Here is a 21,837-nt window from a genome sequence, read left to right as displayed (position 1 = left end):
GAACAATGAAGATAGATCCTTAAACATCTGTTTTCCCTGTCTCTTAGATCTGGATGGCAAAGCTTTCATGTCTTTTGTTTTGTTTCAGCTGACACCGGAAGAAGAGGCCCCTAATCAAACTAAGGGAAAAGGAGAAAAACACCAAGAACTGGGGGTCAGCATGACACCCCCTCTCTAGACCATAAACAGCAAGGGAGACTAAAGCCTATTTAAAAGACCAAAGATTTCTTTAAAAGGCTGTCAACTTGTCTATTTTATGAAAATCGTGGGAAGTACGTCACATTTACTTACTTATGTTCCCAAGGTGGAAGTCAGAACGCTACAAGCACACACAGCAGTAACACACCAGTAATGTCACCCAAGTATTTTCACATGCTTAACGTACTTGAGAGTTTTTGAATATGGGCCTTTTCTGTGTGCAAAAGCTTATCATGACATACCTGCTAAAGACAAATGGAATCTGAAATAATGTTTTCTGATTCTAGATCCGGCCACAAACCCCTGCCTATTCAGAATAATTGGTTTGACAATTGACTTTTGAATTCCATTAAGAGTAAGCTAGTTGACATATTTTAGGCAGTTTTAAAACATTAGGTCTTTACATCATTTATTGTTTTACTTATCACAACCCATTTTTACATTCTCCATGCCCAAGACCAAAGGAAATGGGTAAAAAAAATAGAATGTGCATGAAGCTGTACTGTTTTAAATCAGGGCTCCAACTAGTCCTCTGAGACATTGGCCTGTTTCCCTGAAACAGAGTTATGAAAGCATATTGGGATTGAGGATGCAACTACATTCTCATGAATGGACTGAAGACTGATAAAAATAGCTGGCAGATCCCATATGCTATGTAATTTTACCTGGAACTCCATGGTTACTCGATTGCTTGTGCTTTTTTTCTTACTTTCTGTGCAGATTAATAATCATCACATTTTTTAATGGAACAGGACAACCAGACCTGGGTGCATGAATTCATCCTCCTTGGCCTGTCCAGGGACCGGGGCACTCAAGTCTCCCTCTTCGTCCTATTCTTGCTGATGTACCTGGTGACAGTGCTGGGGAACTTTCTCATCATTCTTCTGATCAGACTGGACAGCCGACTCCACACTCCCATGTATTTCTTTCTCACCAACCTGTCACTTGTGGATGTGTCTTATGCCACAAGCATAGTCCCCCAGCTGCTGGCTCATTTTCTTGCCACACACAAAGCAATTCCATTTCTGAGCTGTGCAGCCCAGTTATTTTTTTCCCTGGGTTTAGGAGGGATTGAGTTCCTTCTGCTAGCAGTGATGGCCTATGACCGCTATGTGGCAGTGTGTGACCCTTTGAGGTACTCAGTCATCATGCATGCAGGGCTATGTATGAGACTGGTCATCACATCTTGGGTGAGTGGCTCTATCAACTCTCTTGTGCACACCACCATCACCTTTCAGCTGCCCATGTGCACAAATAAGTATATTGATCACATTTCCTGTGAAATTTTAGCTGTGGTCAGACTGGCATGTGTAGACACTTCCTCCAATGAGATTGTGATTATGGTTTCTAGCATTGTCTTGCTTATGACACCTTTCTTCCTGGTTCTCTTGTCCTATATCCAAATCATCTCCACCATTCTAAAAATACAGTCCACGGAGGGAAGGAGGAAAGCCTTCCACACCTGTGCCTCCCACCTCACTGTGGTAACACTATGCTATGGTACCACCATTTTCACCTACATCCAGCCCCACTCCAACCCATCTGTCCTTCAGGAGAAGTTAATTTCTCTTTTTTATGCTGTACTGATGCCCATGCTGAACCCCATGATTTATAGTCTAAGGAATACGGAGGTAAAGGGGGCTTGGCAGAAACTGTTAGGGAAATTCTCAGGGTTCACATCAAAACTGACAAGTTGATGACTTGCTGAGCATTGATGGAGAAGATGGCTTTTCTTCAATGTTCTCCTTCTGACTCATGTAAGACAGGTATTGCCATGGCAACAATGAAGGCCCTAAACAACATGCATCTGTGATGTTGTGCTGGAGGCTGAGTAGATGTGGTGGGTGTGGGATGTGGATTTATTTTTCAGTCACAGCCGTATGTCCAACAGAGTTCAGCACTGCTGTCATGACTTGCCCATCCTATGGTTCAGGTGCAGAGTCAACCCACAAGTTTTTACTTCGTGATATTTCAAAATGGATGCTCACTAAATTGAATTTGTGGTTTTGGGTTTTTATTTTAATATCTTCCTGAGCTATCAGCAAGTGGTATGATACTCTGAGAATGCTGATATAGAGATACAAGCTTAGTACCTAGTTACCTTTTGCAAGATCCTCCATTATATATTATTTGCTTATAATGTTTCTTAGTGAATCTTAAGTAAGTGGAGGAATATATGTAATTGATGCAAAATAAACATTTTATTTTGGTTTTCTGTGTACTCAGTATTAACAGAATTTTAAATACTATACTGAAAAACTTATTATTAACTTGTACATTGGAAAAAATTGTGATGCAGCACTGGTAATATTGGTAATCAAATAGTAGTAGCTCCTTGAGGAATGAAACACATTGCACACTTGACATTTTTCTCTCAGTGATACTTGCTGTATTTTAGTGTCTTCCAGCACTTTTCTGATGCACTCTACTAAGGTGATATGAGAATGTTGCTATCCAAATAGACTCAGCATTTTGTATGTAGGATCTAACATAATGTGCTGAGGGAACTGTGAAGAAAAACATCAATTAAAGTTTTTTTCTGAGATCTAACCAAAAGCTATTTGTACACAGTGGCATCATAAGCCATGAAAGAGCCAATGTATTTTTATAAACACTGAATGACCTATTTGATAAGAAAAGTATTAGGCATGTGTGAAGTCTTATCAAAAATATTAGAACAATCTAATTTCAGAAATAATTCTTGTTCTGAGTAAAATGGAAAGAAAATAAACACAGGGGAAACAACTACATGTCTAGAAGAAACATCAAAGCCAGAGTTGACCTTAGAAGGACTGCACCTCGGACAAGACAGTAGAGACAGCGGCTTTCACATGGACTTTAAGAAAGCGGAGCGTTGGTGTGACTCACTTTAGCACTTTGTCCAGCCTCCTCTTAATAGCAGGTGTTGAGGTTTTATTCGGTCTCCAATTTTAGTGGGTTAGGATGTTCTGAGCACACATTTTTGTCTTTGATATAAAAGCCTGTGTGTTAAAAGACACAAATGACAGAACAGGACATAGAGAAGGAGGAGAGAAAGCAAAAGTTAGTCTTCCCATTTCAGGAAGTCACGGAGTACTGCCCTTCCCTGCTTTTGTGTCTGCGTCAGCTCAGATAACTTGGGATCCTTCCATTTGTGAACATGGAATCACAGAAGCCCCGGCTTTAAAGTGTGAGGGTTTGGGGAGATGACTCAGCTGTTAACAACACTTACTTCTTTTGCAAGGAATCTGGGTTCAGTTCCCAACAACCACATAGCAGCTCTCAACTGTCTATATCTCCACTTCCAGAGGATCTGATGCATTCTTCTAGCCTCCAAGTAGTACACATACTTTCATGCCAGCAAAACACTCATATGCACAAAATCTGAAAATCAAAACATATAAAAACTAAAAAACAATTGATGGCTACATATTCCTCAGACTGTTGGGTATGTGTAGTTTACCTTAAAGTTGATCTAATCCTAAATTTTGATACATTAGCAGATGTAGCTGGTGCTGGTGCTACTATGATAAATAACAGGGAAGTGTTTTTCATGTGTTGGTGACGTTGAAGGATTGATAAGTTACAATAGTCCAGAAGACTGACCTGGCAGTCAAGACCACAACAACAGACAGCAAAACAATCACAGTCAACACAGATACTGCCATGACATTCAAGCAGGTGCTCACAGGAATCATTGGCCATACTGCAGACGCCAATCGTCAGATGACAAACAGCCTGAGCACAGAACGTTCAGTGGAGACTTTCTCGGGAAAGCTCAGGGCCAGTCTGGCTGAGAACCTTTGTGCTGAAGATCACATATGTGGGCTGGCCTGCTGGTGGAAGAACAAACAGCAAGCAGCACAAGTGGTGGGGAGTGCAGCAGAAGTGTAGTGAGATACTCTGAAGCTGGGAGTGTCAACCACGCCCACTGTCACTTCCACTATGGACATAGCATGGAGGAGCTATGTGGGATCACAAGAAATTTGTGGCAGAAGTCACTCCAAGAGCCTGTCTGATCTAAAAAAAGAGGAGCACGTGGTCGTCAGGTGTCTTAGTTAGGGTTTTCATTGCTGTGAAGAGACACCATGACCAAATCAACTCTTATAAAGAAAACATTTAACTGGGGTAGCTCGCTTACAGTTTCAGAGGTTCAGGCCATTATCATCATGGCAGGGAGCATGGTGGTATGCAAGCAGATGTGGTGTGGAGCTGAGAGTGCTATGTATTGCAGGTAACAGAAAGTCAACTGGGACATTGGGTGGTATTCTGAGTATAGGAAACCTCAAAGCCCGTCCCCACCCCACCCCCCTGCAGTGACACACTTCCTCCAAGGCCATACCCACTCCAACAAAGCCACACTTCCTAATAGTGCCACTCCCTATGAGATTATGGGGGTAGATTACATCCAAATAGTACATTCCACTACCTGGAAGCTGGAAGCTTGTCACTATCATAATATAAAATTCATTTAGTCCAACTTCAAAAGTCCTCATAGTTTATCATAGTTAAAACAATGTTTTAAACTTCCAAGTTCAAAATCTCTTCTGAGATTGATATAATCTCTTAACTGTAATCATCAGTAAAAATAAAAACAAAAAAGCAGATCATATACTTCCAATGTATAATGGCACAACATGTGCATTACCATTCCAAAATGGAGGAAAGGGAGCATTGCAAAGAAATACTAGACCAAAGTAAGACTGAAAACCAGCTGGGCAAACTCCAAACTCTGCATTTCCATGTCTGGTGTCAAAATGGGCTCCACATTTCCAACTCCATTCAGCTTTGTTGACTGCAACACACTTCTTCCTCTTGGACTGGTTCAACTCACTGTTAGCAGCTCTTCTTGGCAGGTATCACATGGACTCTGGCATCTCTAACATCATGAGTTCTCCAAGGCAATCCAGGCTTCAAATTCACAGGTTCATGCAATGACCCCTCTATTAGGCCTCCATTCAGGGACACCTCTGACATATGCCTGCCCTCAGCAGCTTTATTCCATTAACTCCTTTCTTCTCTTCTTAACGCTAAACCCAGAACCACATGGTCAAGTTCTACTGCTTGCTGGTGCTGGACATGGCCCCCTCAGTCAATTACATCTTCACCAGCTTTCTGTCTTTCACTGCCTGAGCTTGGCTATCCTGAAACTTGCTCTGTCAACCAGGCTGACCTCAAACTCAGAGATCCTCTAGCCTCTGCCTCCTGAGTGCTGGGATTAAAGGTGTGCTCTACCATATGCAGCTATAAGGTTTTCTTTAATTCCTTTTCACAATCTGGAAATTTAGCTGAGTGGGATGTTACCCTGAGGTCACCACTCCCTATATTTCATTTCTTAATTAGTTTATCTCCTTGAATACAGGACTTAACTCCATTCCAATTCCTGGTACTTTTTTTTTCTCCTCAAAAAAAAATTTACATTTTTTATTTACCCTAATCACCTTGCTCCTTTTCATTATAAATCTTTATAAGCATGAACATTAGCAACCACATGACAGAGTCTATACTAGGCTGTTTGGGGATTTCTTCTGCCAGTGGAACTAATCCAAAACTCTTCACTTTAGCCTCAGACAGTCTCTTCAGACAAGGGCACAAGGCAGATACTTTCTTCACTACTTGAGTGAGCCCTTGCCCCTGCCAGTTCAAATAACTCTTAGCTAGCACCTCTGTCTTCCATGCTCCTATTGGCATGGCCCATTAAGCAATGCTTAAGGCATTCCACTGCTTTTCTAATCCAAAGTACCAAAGTCCGTATTACTCCAAACAAACACATGGTCAGGCCTAACATAGCAATACCCCACTCCTGGTACCAACTTCTGTCTTAGTTGGGGTTTTCATTGCTGTGAAGAAATACCATGACCACAGCAACTCTTATAAAGAAAACATTTAGTTGGGGTGGCTCACTTACAGTTTCAGAGGTTCAGTCCATTGTCATAATGGGGAGCATGGAGGCATGCTGGCAAGTATGGTCCTGGAGCTGAAAGTGCAGGCAACAGGAAGTCAGCTGAGACACTGGGTGGTATCCTTAGCATAGGAGACCTCAAAGCCCACCCCCACAGTGACACACTTCCTCCAACAAGGCCACACCCACTCCAACAAAGCCACACCTCCTAGTGACACCTATGAGATTATGGGGGCCAATTACATTCAAACTACCACAGCAGAGCCTCCACACTCCTTCAGAGCCCCAGACATGAGAGTTTCACACTGACCTCCAAAGCACTAGATAGAGTATTATAATTTGCCACATGAAGTAAACAGGGGAATTGGGGGTTAAAGTGGTCTTCAGACACAGCAACCATTCTGTGTAGAAGAACATACTTACTTATTTAAACTACAGAGGCACATATACATGCCACAACATATATGTGAAGGTCAGAGGACAACTTGTTTTCATCTTGCCACTATGTGGGCCCCAGGGATCAAATTTGCATCCAGGAAGGGAGGGAGGGATAAAGAGAGGGGAAAGAAAAGAGGAGAGGAGAAGAGAGGAGGGGAGGAAAAGAGAGGGGGAGGGGAGGGGAGCAGAGGGGGGAGGGGAGAAGAAAAGGCTCCTGTGACCCATTTCCTCTAATTAGGTCCATCTGCTAACAGGGGAGTGCACTTTGACCTATTCACTTTTCAATAGTGCTGTCACTAGCTGGAGATCAAGTCAGTCTTCATACATAAATTTTGGGGGAATATTTTTATCTAAACCATAACATCCTTATTTATTTTTTCAGTTCAATAAAGTTCAATTTCAATTTTCAGGAAGTTTTTCCTTAATTTTTTTTATCTCATTTTAAAATTAAATTGAAAGTCACAATCATGTGAAACCATGTAGTCAGTTGGATGATTAATGCTGTGAGAAGGAAAGGTTTATTTTAAGCTACAGTAATTAAGGCAACATTGCTTTCCCACAGCAATAAATAACCAAATACATCAGAAAAAAAGTTGAGGAACAAACCCTGCGCATTCAATCTCAGAAGAGCACATTTGGTCAACTGGTTATCCACACTGAAAAATAAATGAATCTGGACCACATAGAAATCAAACTTTTAATAAATTAGTTGTAGATTACTTATCTAATTGTGAAAAGTGAAACTGTCAAACTCCAAGAGGTTCACATAGAAGGCCACCTTCATGATTAGAGGTAGATAAAAACTTCTCAGTGAGGATGCAGAAAGCAGTTGCTAACACAGAAGGACTGCCATACAGAAGTGCATAAAAGTTAAGTGCACTATTTGGTCAAAGGCACACATCAGACATGTAAAGAAAGAGTGGAGGAGAAAATATTTCTCTATGTAAAGTGACAACACTTGGTTGAGATATATGAAGAACTAAATTCAGTTAAAAAGGGGGAGAGAGATAAACCATTATAAAAATGGGTAAAATATTAAGCACATATTCCAGAAAATGGAGTCCCCAGATGACAAATAAGTACAAGAAAATATGCATGTCATTTGTGTGGACAATATGACATGCCACAGTTTAACAGTAATGTATCTCTATCAGAATAAGTAAAATGTAAAAGATGGGCAATGTCAACCCCAGAGAATGCCCGGAGTGAAAGAAATCCTCATATATAGTCAATGGGGATTTAATTAGCAAAAACATGTTTTGGGAAAATGACACAAATAGTCAAGGCTAGACATGCACTTAAACAGAAAATGCAGCATTTTTTTTTAATTTAAGGTTTTTTTTGCTTGTTTTTGTCATTATACTGTGAAAGTTTTATTTTAGGTTTTTAAAAATCAATTTTATGCCATCCTTTTTTCTTTTACATTTTAATTTTCATTTTTTAAACTTTTATTGATTCTAGAGGATTTCATATCATGCATTCCTATTCCACTTATCTCCCCATGTCCTCGAATTTGTCCTCTGCCCTTGCAACCCTACCCCAACTCACCTGCATCAAAACCTAATTTAAAAGAAAAACCAGCTTGCCAGCACCCAAATGAACTAAGAGGTGAGTCTTTATCCTCATACTCAAAAACCCCAGCCCCTTAGGCTTTGGGCCCAGGGGTATAGCCCTGTGCCCCCACACCCCCACCCATTGCAGTTCCAGTTTCAGGCTAATTGGCAGGCAGACCTCCTGCACACAGGTCAGAATACCCTCATTCCCCATCAGACCCTGTAACACAAGCCCCATCTCCCCCAAATCCACCACCTTCTGAGACTGCAACTGTTTCATGAGACAGAGCCTGCCAGCACCCAACTGGACTAAGAGGCCAGTTGGCAGGCAGACCTCCTGCAGACAGGTCAGACTACCACCATCCACCACATGATAAGACTGCAGCAGCTACTCACTGAGACAGAGGCCACTAACACCAGAGCTGTTCCCTAAGACAAAAAGTCCATCAGCATTGACTAGACCAAGAGCTACCACTGGATCAAGAGTATCAATCAGACCAAGAGATTCTCCCTCAGACACAGACACCGCTTGCACCAAGTGGAGAAAAAGATGGGTAGACGCCAGTGCTAAAATACAGTCAACAACATAAAAAACCAATATGGCTCCATCAGAACCTACATCAGCAAGACCTGAACATCCCAAAACAGAAGAAAGAGAAGATATTTACCATAAAAATGACTTTAAGAAGATATTAGAGATTGTAAAAGAGGAAATGAAAAATTCCCTTAAAGAAATTGAAGAAAAGTCAAACAAAAAATGGGAAGAAAATCAGTAAATCCCTTGAAAGCCAAGAGAAAGCAATTAAACAAGTGAGGGAAACAGTTCAAGATTTCAAAACCAAAATGGAGTCAATAAAGAAGAAACAAACTGAGGTAATGCTGGAAGTGGAAAATCTGAGTAAATGAATAGGAACTACAGATGCAAATATAGCCAACAGAATGCAAGAGATAAAAGAGCAGATCTCTGGCATTGAAGATACAGTAAACAAAATAGATCCATCAGTAAAAGAAAACACAAAAGGCAACAAATTCATGACCCACAATGTCCAGGAAATTTGGGACACCGTGAAAAGACCAAACCTAAGAATAATAGGGATAGAAGAAAGAAAAGAATACCAACTCAAAGGCACAGAAAATATATTCAACAAAATCATAGAAGAAAACTTTCCCAACCTAAAGAAGGAAGTGCCTATAAAAATACAAGAAGGTTGCAGAACACCAAATAGACTGGATCCAAAAAAAAAGTACCCTCACCACATAATAATCAAACCAATAAACATACAGAATAAAGAAAAAAAATATTAAGAGCTGCAAAGGAAAAAGGCCAAATAACATATATAGGCAGACACATAAGAATAACACCTGACTTCTTATTGGAGACTCTAAAAGCCAGAAGGTCCTGGACAGACATTATGCAGACACTAAGAGACCATGGATGCCAACCCCTAAGGAAATAGAAATGGTTGTTAAGAGTCTCCCAACCAAAAAAAGCCCAGGACCAGATGGTCTCAGCGCAGAATTCTACCAGATTTTCAAAGAAGAGCTAATACTAATACTCTTAAAATTGTTCCACACCATAGAAACAGAAGGAACATTACCAAATTCTTTTTATGGGGCTACAGTTACCCTGATACCCAAACCACACAAAGATGCAACAAAGAAAGAGAATTACAAACCAATCACCCTCATGAACATTGATGCAAAAATACTCAATAAAATACTGGCTAACACAATCCAGGAACACATAAAAAAAAAAATATCCACCATGACAAAGTAGGCTTCATCCCAGGAATGCAAGGATGGTTCAACATACAAAAATCTGTCAATGTAATACACCATATAACAACAAACTGAAAGAAAAAACCCACATGATCATCTCATTGGATGCTGAAAAAGCCTTTGACAAAATCCAAAACCCCTTCATGATAAAGGTTATAGAGATCAGGAATACAAGGAACATACCTAAACATAATAAAGGCAATTTACAGCAAGCTGACAGCCATCATCAAATTAAATGGAGAGAAACTCAAAACAATTCCACTAAAACCAGGAACAAGACAAGGCTGTCCACTCTCCTCATACTTATTCAATATAGTACTTGAAGTTCTAGCTAGAACAATAAAACAACAAAAGGAGATCAAGGGGATACAAATTGGAAAGGAAGAAGTCAAACTTTCATTAGTTGCAGACAATATGATAGTATACATAAGTGACCCCAAAAATTCTACCAGGAAACTCCTATAGCTGATAAACACCTTCAGTAAGATGGCAGGATACAAGATTAACTTAAAAAAATCAGTGGCCTTCCTATATACAAATGAAAAGGGGGCTGAGAAAGAAATCAGAGAAACTTCACCCGTTACAACAGCCACAAATAACATAAAATACCTTGGGGTAATTCTAACTAAGCAAGTGAAAGATAAGAACTTTAAGTCTCTGAAAAAAGAAATCAAAGAAGATATCAGGAAATGGAAATATCTCCCATGCTCATGGATAGGTAAAATCAACATAGTAAAAAATGACAATCTTACCAAAAATAATCTACAAATTCAATGTAATCCCCATCAAAATCCCAACACAATTCTCCACAGACTTGGGAAAAAAAAATACTTAACTTTATATGGAAAAACAAAAAACCTAGGATAGCTAAAAGAATCCTGTATAATAAAGCAAGCTCTGGAGGCATCATGATCTCTGACCTCAAACTTTACTATAGAGCTATAATAATAAAAAGAGCTTGGTACTGGCATAAAAACCAACATGTGGACCAACGGAATCGAACTGAAGACCCTGGCATTGATCCACATACCTATGAACATATGATTTTTGACAAAGAAGCCAAAACTGTACCATGGAAAAAAGAAAGCATCTTTGACAAATGGTGTTGGAATAACTGGATGTTAACATGCAGAATATTGCAAATAGATCCATATCTGTTGCCATGCACAAAACTCAAGTCCAAGTGGATCAAAGACCTCAACATAAATCCAGTTACACTGAACTTGATAGAAGAGAAAGTAGGAAGTAGTCTGGAACAAATTGGCATAGGGGACCACTTTCTAAATATAACACTGGTAGCACAGTGAAAGTGACAAATAATAAATGGAACCTCCTGAAACTGAGAAGCTTTTGTAGGGCAAAGGACACAGTCAATAAGACCAAACTACAGCCTACAGAATGGAAAAAGATGTTCACCAACCCCACATCTAACAGAGGGCTGATCTCCAAAATATATAGTAAACTCAAAATGCTAGACATCAAAATACTGAACAATCCAATTTAAAAATGGACTACAGAGCTTAACAGAGAATTCTCAACAGAAGAATCTCAAATGGCTGAAAGGCATTTAAGGAATTGCTCAACATCCTTAGTCATCAGGGAAATGCAAATCAAAACAACTCTGAGATACCTTCTTACACCTGTCAGAATGGCTAAGATCAAAAACACTGAAGACAGCTTATGTTGGAGAGATGTGGAGCAAGGGGAACACTCCTCCACTGTTGATGGGAATGTAAACGTGTACAGCCACTCTGGAAATCAGTATGGCAGTTTCTTAGAAAATTGGGAATAAGTCTTCCTCAAGACCCAGTTATACCACTCTTGGGGATATACCCAAGGAATGCTCAATCTTACCAGAAGGACACATGCTCAACTATGTTCATATCAGCATTATTCGTAATAGGAAGAACCTGGAAACAACCTAGATGCCCCTCAACTAAAGAATGAATAAAGAAAATATGGCACATATACACACTAGAGTACTACTCAGCAGTAAAAAACAATGATATCATTAAATTTGCAGGCAAATGGATGCAACTAGAAAATACCATCTTGAGTGAGGTAACCCAGACCCAGAAGGACAAACATAGTATGTACTCATTCATAAGTGGATACTAAATGGGAGGGAAGGGATGGCCAGACTGTAACCCACAACTCCAGAGAGGCTAGCTAACAGGGAAAGACCCTAGGAGAGACACATGGATGACCCTGTGAAGGAAAAGTGGATGAAATCTACATGAGTGGACTGGGTGGGGGTGGCAGAGGGCGAGGAGTGGGGAATGAGAACATAGGGAAATGGGAGGGTCAAGCTGGAGCAGGGACAGAGTGGGAAGGCAGGGAGGGAGATACCATGATAGATGAGGACATCATGGGAATAGGAAGAGTCAGGGTGCTGGGGAGGCTCTCAGGAATCCACAAGGATGACTCCACCTTGGTCTGCTGGCAGTTGTCCAGAGGGTTCCTGGACCGGTCTACTCTGGTGACCAGTCTAGCAAATAACGTAGTTGTCATCATAGAGCCTTTGTCCAGTGACTGATGGAACAGATACAGAGATCCACGGCCAGGCACCAGGCTGAACTCCAGGAATCCAATTGATGAGAGAGAGTAGAGATATTGCAGGCAAGGGACGTCGAGATCATAATGGATGTGCAGAGATGACCAACCACACTAGTGGAAGCCTATGAACTGTGGACTGGTGGTGTGGAGCCCCCATGGGACTGGACTAGGCCCTCTGGATATGGAAGATGGTTGTTTGGCTCAAACTGTTAGAGGGGCACCCAGGCAGGGGGATTGGGATCTGTCCCTGGTCTATGGGCAGGCTTCTGGAACCTGGTGCCTGTGGTGTGACACCTTGCACAGCCTTGGTGCAGTGGGAAGGAGCTTGGACCTGCCTAGACTCAGTGTGCTGGGCTCTGCTGACTCCCCATGGGAGACTTTGATTTGGGGGATGTGGGGACGTGTGGTGGCTTGGGAAATAGGGCTGGGGGTGGGAGGAAGAAGGAGGGGGGAATCTGTGGATAGTATGTGGTGTGAGTAGAAAATTTCTTAATAAAGAATAATGAAAAAAAAGAAAAAAAAAAAAAACCAAAAACCAAACCAAACCAAACAAAAACAAAAATTTTAAAAAGAAGAAGAATCTTGTCATGGAAGCTGTGGTGTGGCCAGTTGAGACATACAGTTTACCCTTTAGTCTGTTCATGTTAACTTGCAAGTGTTCATTTCAGGAGTCATTGCTCTGGCTGGAGGCCTCTGGTTTCTGCTACACCACCAATAAGGGGCTCTCACTGGGGCTTCTCATGGATATCCTGTTCTCCTGTGTTGTGGAGATGCTGCTGGTTTGGATTTTAGGTTCATCCTCTTCACATGCTCCAACAGTTCATAGATTTGGTGAATTCTGGGATGAGCCAACTCATAGCTCTTGTTCTAGCCCTGGGTGGTAACTGGGTTGCTCAACCCACTAGATTTCAATTATCATCACTACCAGGGAGAGCCCTCCCGCACTGCCAGTGGCTAGCTTACCCAGTGCAGCCTATACCTAGGGGTGGAGCCAGTTCTCCTTCTCTTGGGCCCTTATATCCAGGTTCCCCTCACTCATGTCGCCAGGGACAGCTCTATTATTTTGCCCAGGAAAGGTGTAGAGACTTCTCTCCCAATTGCAGTAGGGGGCATATGAGAGGTCAGTGAGGTCAGCTCTCCTGCTGTCACACTCAGGGCTGGCTCACCTGTGTCCCTAACTACAGGCTCAGCTCTAGTGTGCTTCCTTGGTGAGGTGCATGCCACCTCTATGGCAAGTGATGGAGCCATCTTTCCTGAGTATGGGGGAATATTCTCCCCCTAGGGGCAGGACCAGCCATCCCAGGGCTAGTGAAGGGTGGGGCCAGCTCAGCACAGCTTGGTTCCAATGACCCCAGTGCTAACATGGGCTGAGAACATCACCACAGACCCCAGATGCAGCAGGACCACAGATCCAGACATGGCCCTTGGCAGCAGCTCAGGTTTGGATGCTACCACTACCATGGCCCTGGTGGAAACATAGGCCACTCAGATCAGCATAGTCCTGGTTGCACAATGGCCCTCTGACATCTGCATAGCACTAGGTTGCTGGCCAGACTCTGGGTCCACAGAGCCCTTGTTGGCAACTGGAGCCATGGACACAGCCCCAGTGACCAGCCTCCACAGGGCCATGGACCCAGACATGGCCCTAGACAGCACCTGTGCTTGGACATCTCCATGGCTCCAAGTGGCTGCACTGGTCACCCAGATCAGCATTTGCCCTGGGCATGGCATAGTCCTCAGACATGGTCTGAGTTGACCAACCAGAGTACAGCCATCTGCATGACCCTTGGTAACAACAGGAGTTCTGGACATCAACTCAGCCCCTGGCTGCTGTAGGTCCAGGGACCCAGACATGGCCCTCTGTAGCAGCCCTGGCCCAGATGACACCATGGCCAAGGTGACAGTGCAGGCCACTCATATCAGGATGTCCCTGGTGGCAGCATGTGATACACGAAATCCTAATTGGTCTTAACAATAAAAATCCAAAGTCAGATATCGAGGGTTAAAGCTAAAAGATCAGAGAAGAGAGCAGCCAGCCACTAGAAATTTCTTACCTCTACCAAATCTCAGCCTGAATGGGCTAGTTCATGTATCCACCTGACTTATATTCCTGTCTCTACCTCCCTAGTGCTGGGATTAAAGGTATGTGCCTCCCATGTGCATGCACCACCACCACCCAGTTCTATTTCTCTTTTAGATTGGTTCAGTTTCATGTAGCCCAGGATGGCCTTGAACTCCTGATCTTCCTTCTTTCTCCCAAGTGCTGGGATTAGAGGTATGTGCCATCACTGCAAATATCATACAAGCATGGCCCTCCTATGCCCTTGTGGCCACAGACTTTGGCCCAGACCCCAGTCATCTATGTGGCCTTTGGTAGCAACATGGGCTATGGACATCAATACAGACACTGGCTGTGGTAGGACCATGGACCCAGACCTGGTCCTAGGCACCAGCCCATGTGTCGCCATGGTACCAGATGGTAGCACAGCCCACCATGACCAGCGTGGCCCCCACAGCAGTGTAGCCCTTGGACACCAACATGGCCGCAGCATTGGCATGGTCTTTGATGGTCTCAAGAGCCATAGACACCAACACAGATCTTGGATGTGGCAAGACCATGGACCCAGACATGGCCCTCAGCCACAGTCCTGGTCCAGACTATGCCATGGCCACAGTTGATAGCCTTGGCCACCCGACAGTGGTACAGTCTTCAGATACCATGATGCACAGAACCTGGGCATCCACATGGGCCCTGGTAGCAACATGGGCAAGAGACATCAACACAGACCCTGTCTTGGCCATGATCCCAATGGCAGTGCAGCCTGTAGATGGATTTTTTTCCTTTGGGCCACCAGCTCACAAATAGCAACACAGAGACTTATTATTAATTAGGAAAGCTTGGCCTTGTCTTAGGCTTGTCCCACTAGTTCTAATAATTTAAGTTAACCTGCATGTCCTACTCCCTCCATGTCTCCTTGGCATCTCTTCTGTGCCTCCATCACCTCCTCCTCTTCCTATTGGCCGTTCAGCTTTTTATTAAACCAGTCACAGAAACACACCTTCACACAGTGTACAAATACCCCACAACAGCTGCCCTTGGTGTCGGCAGAATTCAGACATTTATCCAGGTCCCCTCAGCTGCTCCAGGGCCTCAGATCAAGACCTGGTCCTTAGCCATAGGCCAGGCTCAGACATCTCCCCAGTCAGCCGGCCATTCACTTCAGCCTGTCCGTCACCATCCCCACCTCTCCAGATCTCCCTCTTTCCCCAGCCCACAAACCATTCCGCCTTTCCTTTTCGGTGTTTCCACCTCCCTACCCTATGCTCTTTTACCACAGTGGTCCCCAACCACCCAGCACCTGGGCACTTGCTTGGTTGGGTCTAGGCGCCGATGGCACTTGGTTGAGACCTGTCCCCAACAGCCTCCTGGCAAGACAGGGAACTGTTGCTGTTGCTGCATCCCGACCCCTGGCTAGAGTCCCCAGGCAGCTCCTAATTGAGTCCTGCTGCCACCAGCAGCATGGCATGAGGGGGAGCTGTTGTAGTGTCGAGGCCAGGAACTAGGGTCCCCTGGTAGTTCCCGTTTGTTTGTTCATTTGTTTGTTGCAGATTTATTTTATTTTTATACGTATGAGTGTGTGCTTGCTTTTATCCACTCATACATACCATGTGTATGCAGTACCTATGGTGGTCAGAAGAGGGCATCAGATACCCTCGAACTGAAATTATAAAGCTAGCTATCAGCTGTCAGGGATGCTGGGAATTAAATCCAGGTCCTCTAGAAGAGAAGCCAGTGCTCTTAACCACTGGTCCATCTCTCTAGCCCTCCCAGTGCAGTAATTCTAACACTAGATGATTGAAATAGGGAGATACATGGGACAAAGCATCTCCTCCCCATCCCACCCTTCTCCCTCTCTCTCTCTTTCTCTCTCTCTCTCTCTCTCTCTCTCTCTCTCTCTCTCTCTCTCTCTCTGTGTGTGTGTGTGTGTGTGTGTGTGTGTCTTCATTCCAGCACTCATGTTTATAGTTAGTAGTAAATTTCAGGATAATTTGTGTTACACACAAGTAGACCTCTAAATTTAAAAAGGTAAAATAATTCAATAGTGACTATTTCAAAAGGAGTCCATCAGTAGGGGGTCCAATGGGTTAAAAATCCCTCAGAATGCTTGCACTGGATATGAATAAAATATTGGGAGGTGTGTCATACACAACTGAATTGTCATGGTACAAGACACATTGCCTGAAGATCCTGGAGATAGTTCAGAAATGACTGGACACACTAAGTTAAAATTTTCAGTCATGAGTATGTGGACTCATGACTTAAAAGATGGGCAAGCAGTAACTTCCTCAAAGTGTACTTTTAACAAAATGGGAGGATGTCTGTTTATGGAAACGGGACTTTATAATCTATTCTCATGTTCCTGCTTCATGAACTCTAAACTGACATTTTAATGTCTGCAGTCTAGATAAGAATTCAAAGAGGTGGGTAACTATAAAGAAATTCGCAAGGAAAGGGGTGAGGTTGAGTTATTGTTTTTTAATCCCAAGAAAAATTAAGAACAAAAGTAATGGAAAGTAATGGAAGCCTAACAAACAGGGCATAATTGGCCTGTAGAGATTTTATCTCTGAGGAGGGAAGTTCCTTCTTCAAAAACAGCCCTCTCCTGCCCCTGGGCAATGTTCATGTCTTGGAGATGGTGGCATGGAGCCAGGGTTTCCATATTATGCAGCCTCTCTCTGCTTTGATTGGACTGAAATTGGCTATAAAGAGCTACAAGGCAAGCTCTGATGACCTACTCAAAGAAAAAGATGCATTCTGTGTACCCAAAGTGAGGAATAGGTCCTCTCAGATATGTCTGAGACCACCAGGCCTAAGACTTTGATCATCTACACAGGAAACAGACTCTGCTGACATAGGATGTTTTTGGATCTGCTGAAAGGGAGCACAAGTTCAAGTCTGGCCTGTTTGCTGGGGAAAGAGAAAGATAGCATTGGAGGAAGGAAAGACAGGGTTACATCCCTTCTAACAAGTCCTTAGCCAAGAAGCACAGTGGGAGGATAATATGACAGATGAAAACAATACCTGAGAACTTCCAGCCATGGATCCCAGCACAGGTTTGAGACACCCCAATATTCTACTGTGATGCTGTCCAGAGGCTGGTTCATCTGAACAATGGACTCTATGTTTCATAGCTATACAAGTGTAGGTGTAAGGAAGTAGCGATGAGGATGCTTTAGGTGAGCAGATAGCCTATCTGGTTGGGACAATTGTGTATGTGTTTCACGTTTCTTCTGAAAGATGGAGTAATATGAGAGGTTCAAGAGGTTTTTCCCAGTACATGGGACTTTTGGAAACCACTGTGACTTTAATAAAGTGTAAACACAAGGTTACTAAGAGCTCCCGAGGGCATTTCTGAACACAGAACCCTTAAGACTTCAGAAATACAAGAACATTGTCAAGATTAGGGTTTGGGGTTATAGCAGACCAGTTAGGTTGCTATCCTCTAAGTGCCTCAGTTACAGTCAGGAGAGAAGAGGGAAAGCTCGAGAGAAGAAAGTCTTCTGAGGCACTGAAACATCTGCATGTTTCAGAGGAGAATAAGAGCAAAGGATCTGGGTATCTTGGAGAATGCCCACAATCTCTGACTAGACAGGGAGAAGGAGGTGTGACTCCAGCCTGGAATGTACAATTGTGTGTGTGTCTGTCTGTTGGTCTGTCTGTCTATTTGTGTGTGTGTGTGTGTGTGTGTGTGTGTGTGTGTGTGTGTGTGTGTTATCTGCCTGTCACCTATAATAAGGTAATACCACTGAATAAGAATCATACTGGTTCCAAGTGTGCTCATGACTGAGTGTGTAGGACTTCGGGTAAATAAGCTTGGAAAATTTAACTTGGGGAGCAGACAAAGTGTCCTTGGGTATTTGCGTATATACCTTTCATCTGTTAATAAATTAAGGTGGATTAAACATTACTGTATTATAGTTCTATAACTACCAGTGAGAGACAGGGAAGGGAAGAGTTGAGAGAAAAAGAAGAAAGGAAGCGTAAGACACAGATAAATCAACAGTTGTATCAATAAACTAATTCAAGTGAGTTTTTGTCCGTCTCTCCTAGTTACTCTCTCAGTCCTAACTCTTAGTAGTCAGGAAACATAAACACAGTCAGTGGGAACGTATTGCCAGATTTCTGTGGTCCCGTGGTTATAGGTAATATTTGTGGCAGGTGTTAGATATTACATTTATGAGAGAAGCTAGATAATGCATTTCTGAATTGGACTTGTGTCTTCACAGATATACTCTACTGATAATCTCTTCTTTGCCACTCTTATGGAGGAAGAACAGAACAATGGGAATTGTTCCCTTGTGTTCCTCAGCAATAGAGACAATTATGTGAAGATTGTAAAGATGGGACAGGGTCATATAGGTTTTACATTTAAATTTTTTACTAACTCTGAAATGGTGTTTTTGATGTTTCCTTGCAACTCAAAAATCTGTTCACATTTTCTATTTTCAAAATTAAAATTCAAAATTCTTGAGTAGACAAAGATGAAAATTAAACACCATATTTTTTCAGAGTTGGAGAACTCAGCAATAAAAAGGTAAATTGATAGAAGAGTGTTCATAACTACTAAACTATCTCAGTATGGGTTCTGGAAAATTGACATTCAACGAAGTCATAAACTCTGTTTAAAAATTGGGTGTAAAGGAGAGAGTGAAGTTTGATGGTTATATTTTTAAATTGAAACATCCAAAAATTTTAATAAATTCTCCACTTAAGGGAGGTTCTGAGAAGAGTTTTGGTTATGATCTGATATTTTTTTATATATAACTTGGACTTAGTTCTCAGGGAGTTAATGGGCAAGGAAAACCAGACATGGGTAAGTGAGTTCTTCCTGCTGGGGTTGTCAAGTGACTGGGGGACTCAAGTCTCCTTGTTTGTGCTATTCCTGGCCATGTACTTGCTGACTGTTCTGGGGAATCTCCTCATCATCATCCTCATCTTGCTGGACAGCAGGCTTCATATACCCATGTACTTCTTCCTCTGCATCCTGTCATTTGTGGACATCTGTTACACCAACAGCACAGTCCCCCAGATGCTCATTCACTTACTGTCAGCCTGGAAGTCCATCTCGTTCCACAGATGTGTTCTGCAGCTGTATATCTCTCTAGTAATGGGCAACATAGAGTTCTTCCTGCTAGGTGCCATGGCCTATGACCGCTATGTGGCAGTGTGTCACCCTTTGCACTACATGGTCATTATGCATGGAGGGCTATGCCTGGGGCTGGCTTCAGCCTGTCTGGCTGTTGCTCTCACAAATTCGCTAATGCAGACCGTCATGATCTTCCAGTTACCCTTCTGCCATAAGGTCATCAATCATTTTGCCTGTGAGATACTGGCTATGCTGAGGCTGGTTTGTGTGGACATCTCACTCAACAAAGTCATGGTGGCCATCTCAGGATTCCTGGTGATCATACTTCCCTGCACCCTGGTGCTCTTTTCCTATACTCACATTGTTGTTGCCATCCTGCGTATTCGCTCAACCCAGGGACGACGCAAAGCCTTTGGGACTTGTGCCTCTCACCTTACGGTGGTTTCTATGTGCTTTGGAACAGCCTTCTTTACATACATGAGGCCTGTGGGCAGATCCTCAGCAGAACAGGAGAAGATGGTTTCTCTTTTCTATGCTGTTGTGACTCCAATGCTCAATCCCCTCATCTATAGCTTAAGGAACAATGACGTGATTGGGGCTTTGAAAAGAGCTTTGGAGAAACTTAAGGGAAAAAATAGATAAAAAGGATTTCTTCTTCTCTCCAATAGTCCAATAAAACATATTCCAGACAAATAGGAAATGACCTATATGCACTCTCTTCCTAAATTTTCTTTCAGGTGGATTATAATTTTGAAACATGTTATAGTTTTAACTATGCATTGATAGATCAAAAGCAAAAATCAGAAACAAACAAAAATGTCCATTATTGGTCAAGATTCTGGTTCTACTCAGCAAGGAGTCAGTAAGCTTCTCTGGGTAAGGGTATGTGAATTTTACCACGTGTGTTTCCTGCACACTAGAAATGCTACTGACTTCCTGCTGGTTGCACAGTTCATCATTTAATATGTTCTTTTTTATTTCAGTTGTATTTTCTAAACAAGTATAAAGGGAATACTTCTTCAGGTGTTTTTTTTTTGGGGGGGGGGTTGGTATTACAAAATAAGTGGTTTATTAAAGTCTCCAGTAGGACATGAACATGACGTCCTCCTTTAACAAAGAAGTTATGAGAAATTGTTTTATGGTGGGAGAGCAAGAGTCAGCTTTCTCTAAGAGTGCCCCTTCTAAGTGAAACATGCTCCAGTGGAAGGCCACACATCCAAGAATAAATGCACAGCATAAATTGTACTTGAGTAGGATTACAAAACAATAAAAAGAAGACACAAAGTTTTGATTGGTAAAAACAGGGACTGGAGCCAGGAAGAGTTGGGGGAGGGGTGAGTATGATCAAAACATATGATACAAAATTTTCAACAAACTAATAAAAATTATAGTAAATTTGAGGCACATATTTAATAGCTAGGACTCCTCAGTTCTACAGACATTTTCTTTTGTACAAGTCCTTCGTTAATTTTTAGGAATTAACTAATTGTTTTTATTGCATTTATTTTCATTTCTCTCTTCCCATTTGGAAACTATTCTAATGTGGTTACTGTGAGATTTGTGTCTGGAATTGCATATATATAATTTAATATTTCTTTTTATGCATTAGTTTCTTATGCTTAGCTTTATATTTTTCAATTTATAAATAGTTCTAATCAAATAGTATAACTATCTAGGCTAACCCACAGTATTTCTATTATTCCAGCTCTCATTCTTGGTAATATCACTCAACTTACTAACACCATGACATTATTAACTTAAGCCCTTGTGTGAAAAATTTCCTTGGGGCACATACATAGGAATCAAGTTGCTAGAACCCGGACAATGCTATCCAGAATGGGATTTTATGTCTGCACCCTTGCTTCAGTGTATATGTTCTTTATACATGCTCAACCTCACCAACACTTAGCATGTTTTGAACTTTTTAAGAAAGACTTACTTATTACTGATTGTTCCTCTCCCTTGGCAGTTTGCATAATACCCTCCAAATTAGAAGAGCCAGTTTTGCAGTAAGGAAATATCTGAGTCAGTTCCAACTAGACACTTCTATGACCTGTGTCTGGAGTGTGTGGTGTCTTCAGTGATAGGATCTTTCCTTCAAGCTCTAGGAGGCAATGAAGGATAATAGCAATAGCCTTTATTATTTTGGGAGTCTCTTTCATTCTCCTGACCAAAAAATCCAATGGCTGTTACCCATCTCACCCCCAGATGAAGAGCTACAAATTCTCCATGTCTGCTTAAAGAAAGAGAATCAGTCTCCTTAAAAGACATGGTCCTGACCAAT

The 21,837-nt window shown here is 42.2% G+C and overlaps 2 protein-coding genes across 2 annotated transcripts; both read left to right on the top strand.

The window, feature by feature from the left end:
- The first annotated feature begins 941 nt into the window (after window positions 1-941).
- LOC118580826 (olfactory receptor-like protein OLF3) lies at window positions 942-1,895 on the top strand. The gene has a single exon (XM_036182807.1). It carries the CDS (start codon window positions 942-944, stop codon window positions 1,893-1,895), a length of 954 nt encoding a protein of 317 aa, XP_036038700.1.
- Window positions 1,896-19,256: 17,361 nt separating this feature from the next.
- Window positions 19,257-20,195, top strand: LOC118580880 (olfactory receptor-like protein OLF3). Its single transcript, XM_036182900.1, has one exon. The coding sequence runs from the start codon at window positions 19,257-19,259 to the stop codon at window positions 20,193-20,195; it is 939 nt and encodes a 312-aa protein (XP_036038793.1).
- The last annotated feature ends 1,642 nt before the right edge of the window (window positions 20,196-21,837 follow it).

This window comes from Onychomys torridus, chromosome 3 (assembly GCF_903995425.1).
Source record: "Onychomys torridus chromosome 3, mOncTor1.1, whole genome shotgun sequence".
NCBI classification, from domain to species: Eukaryota; Metazoa; Chordata; class Mammalia; order Rodentia; family Cricetidae; genus Onychomys; species Onychomys torridus.
Note: the sequence above shows the minus strand (reverse complement) of the source record. Positions and strands in the feature narration are given on the sequence as shown.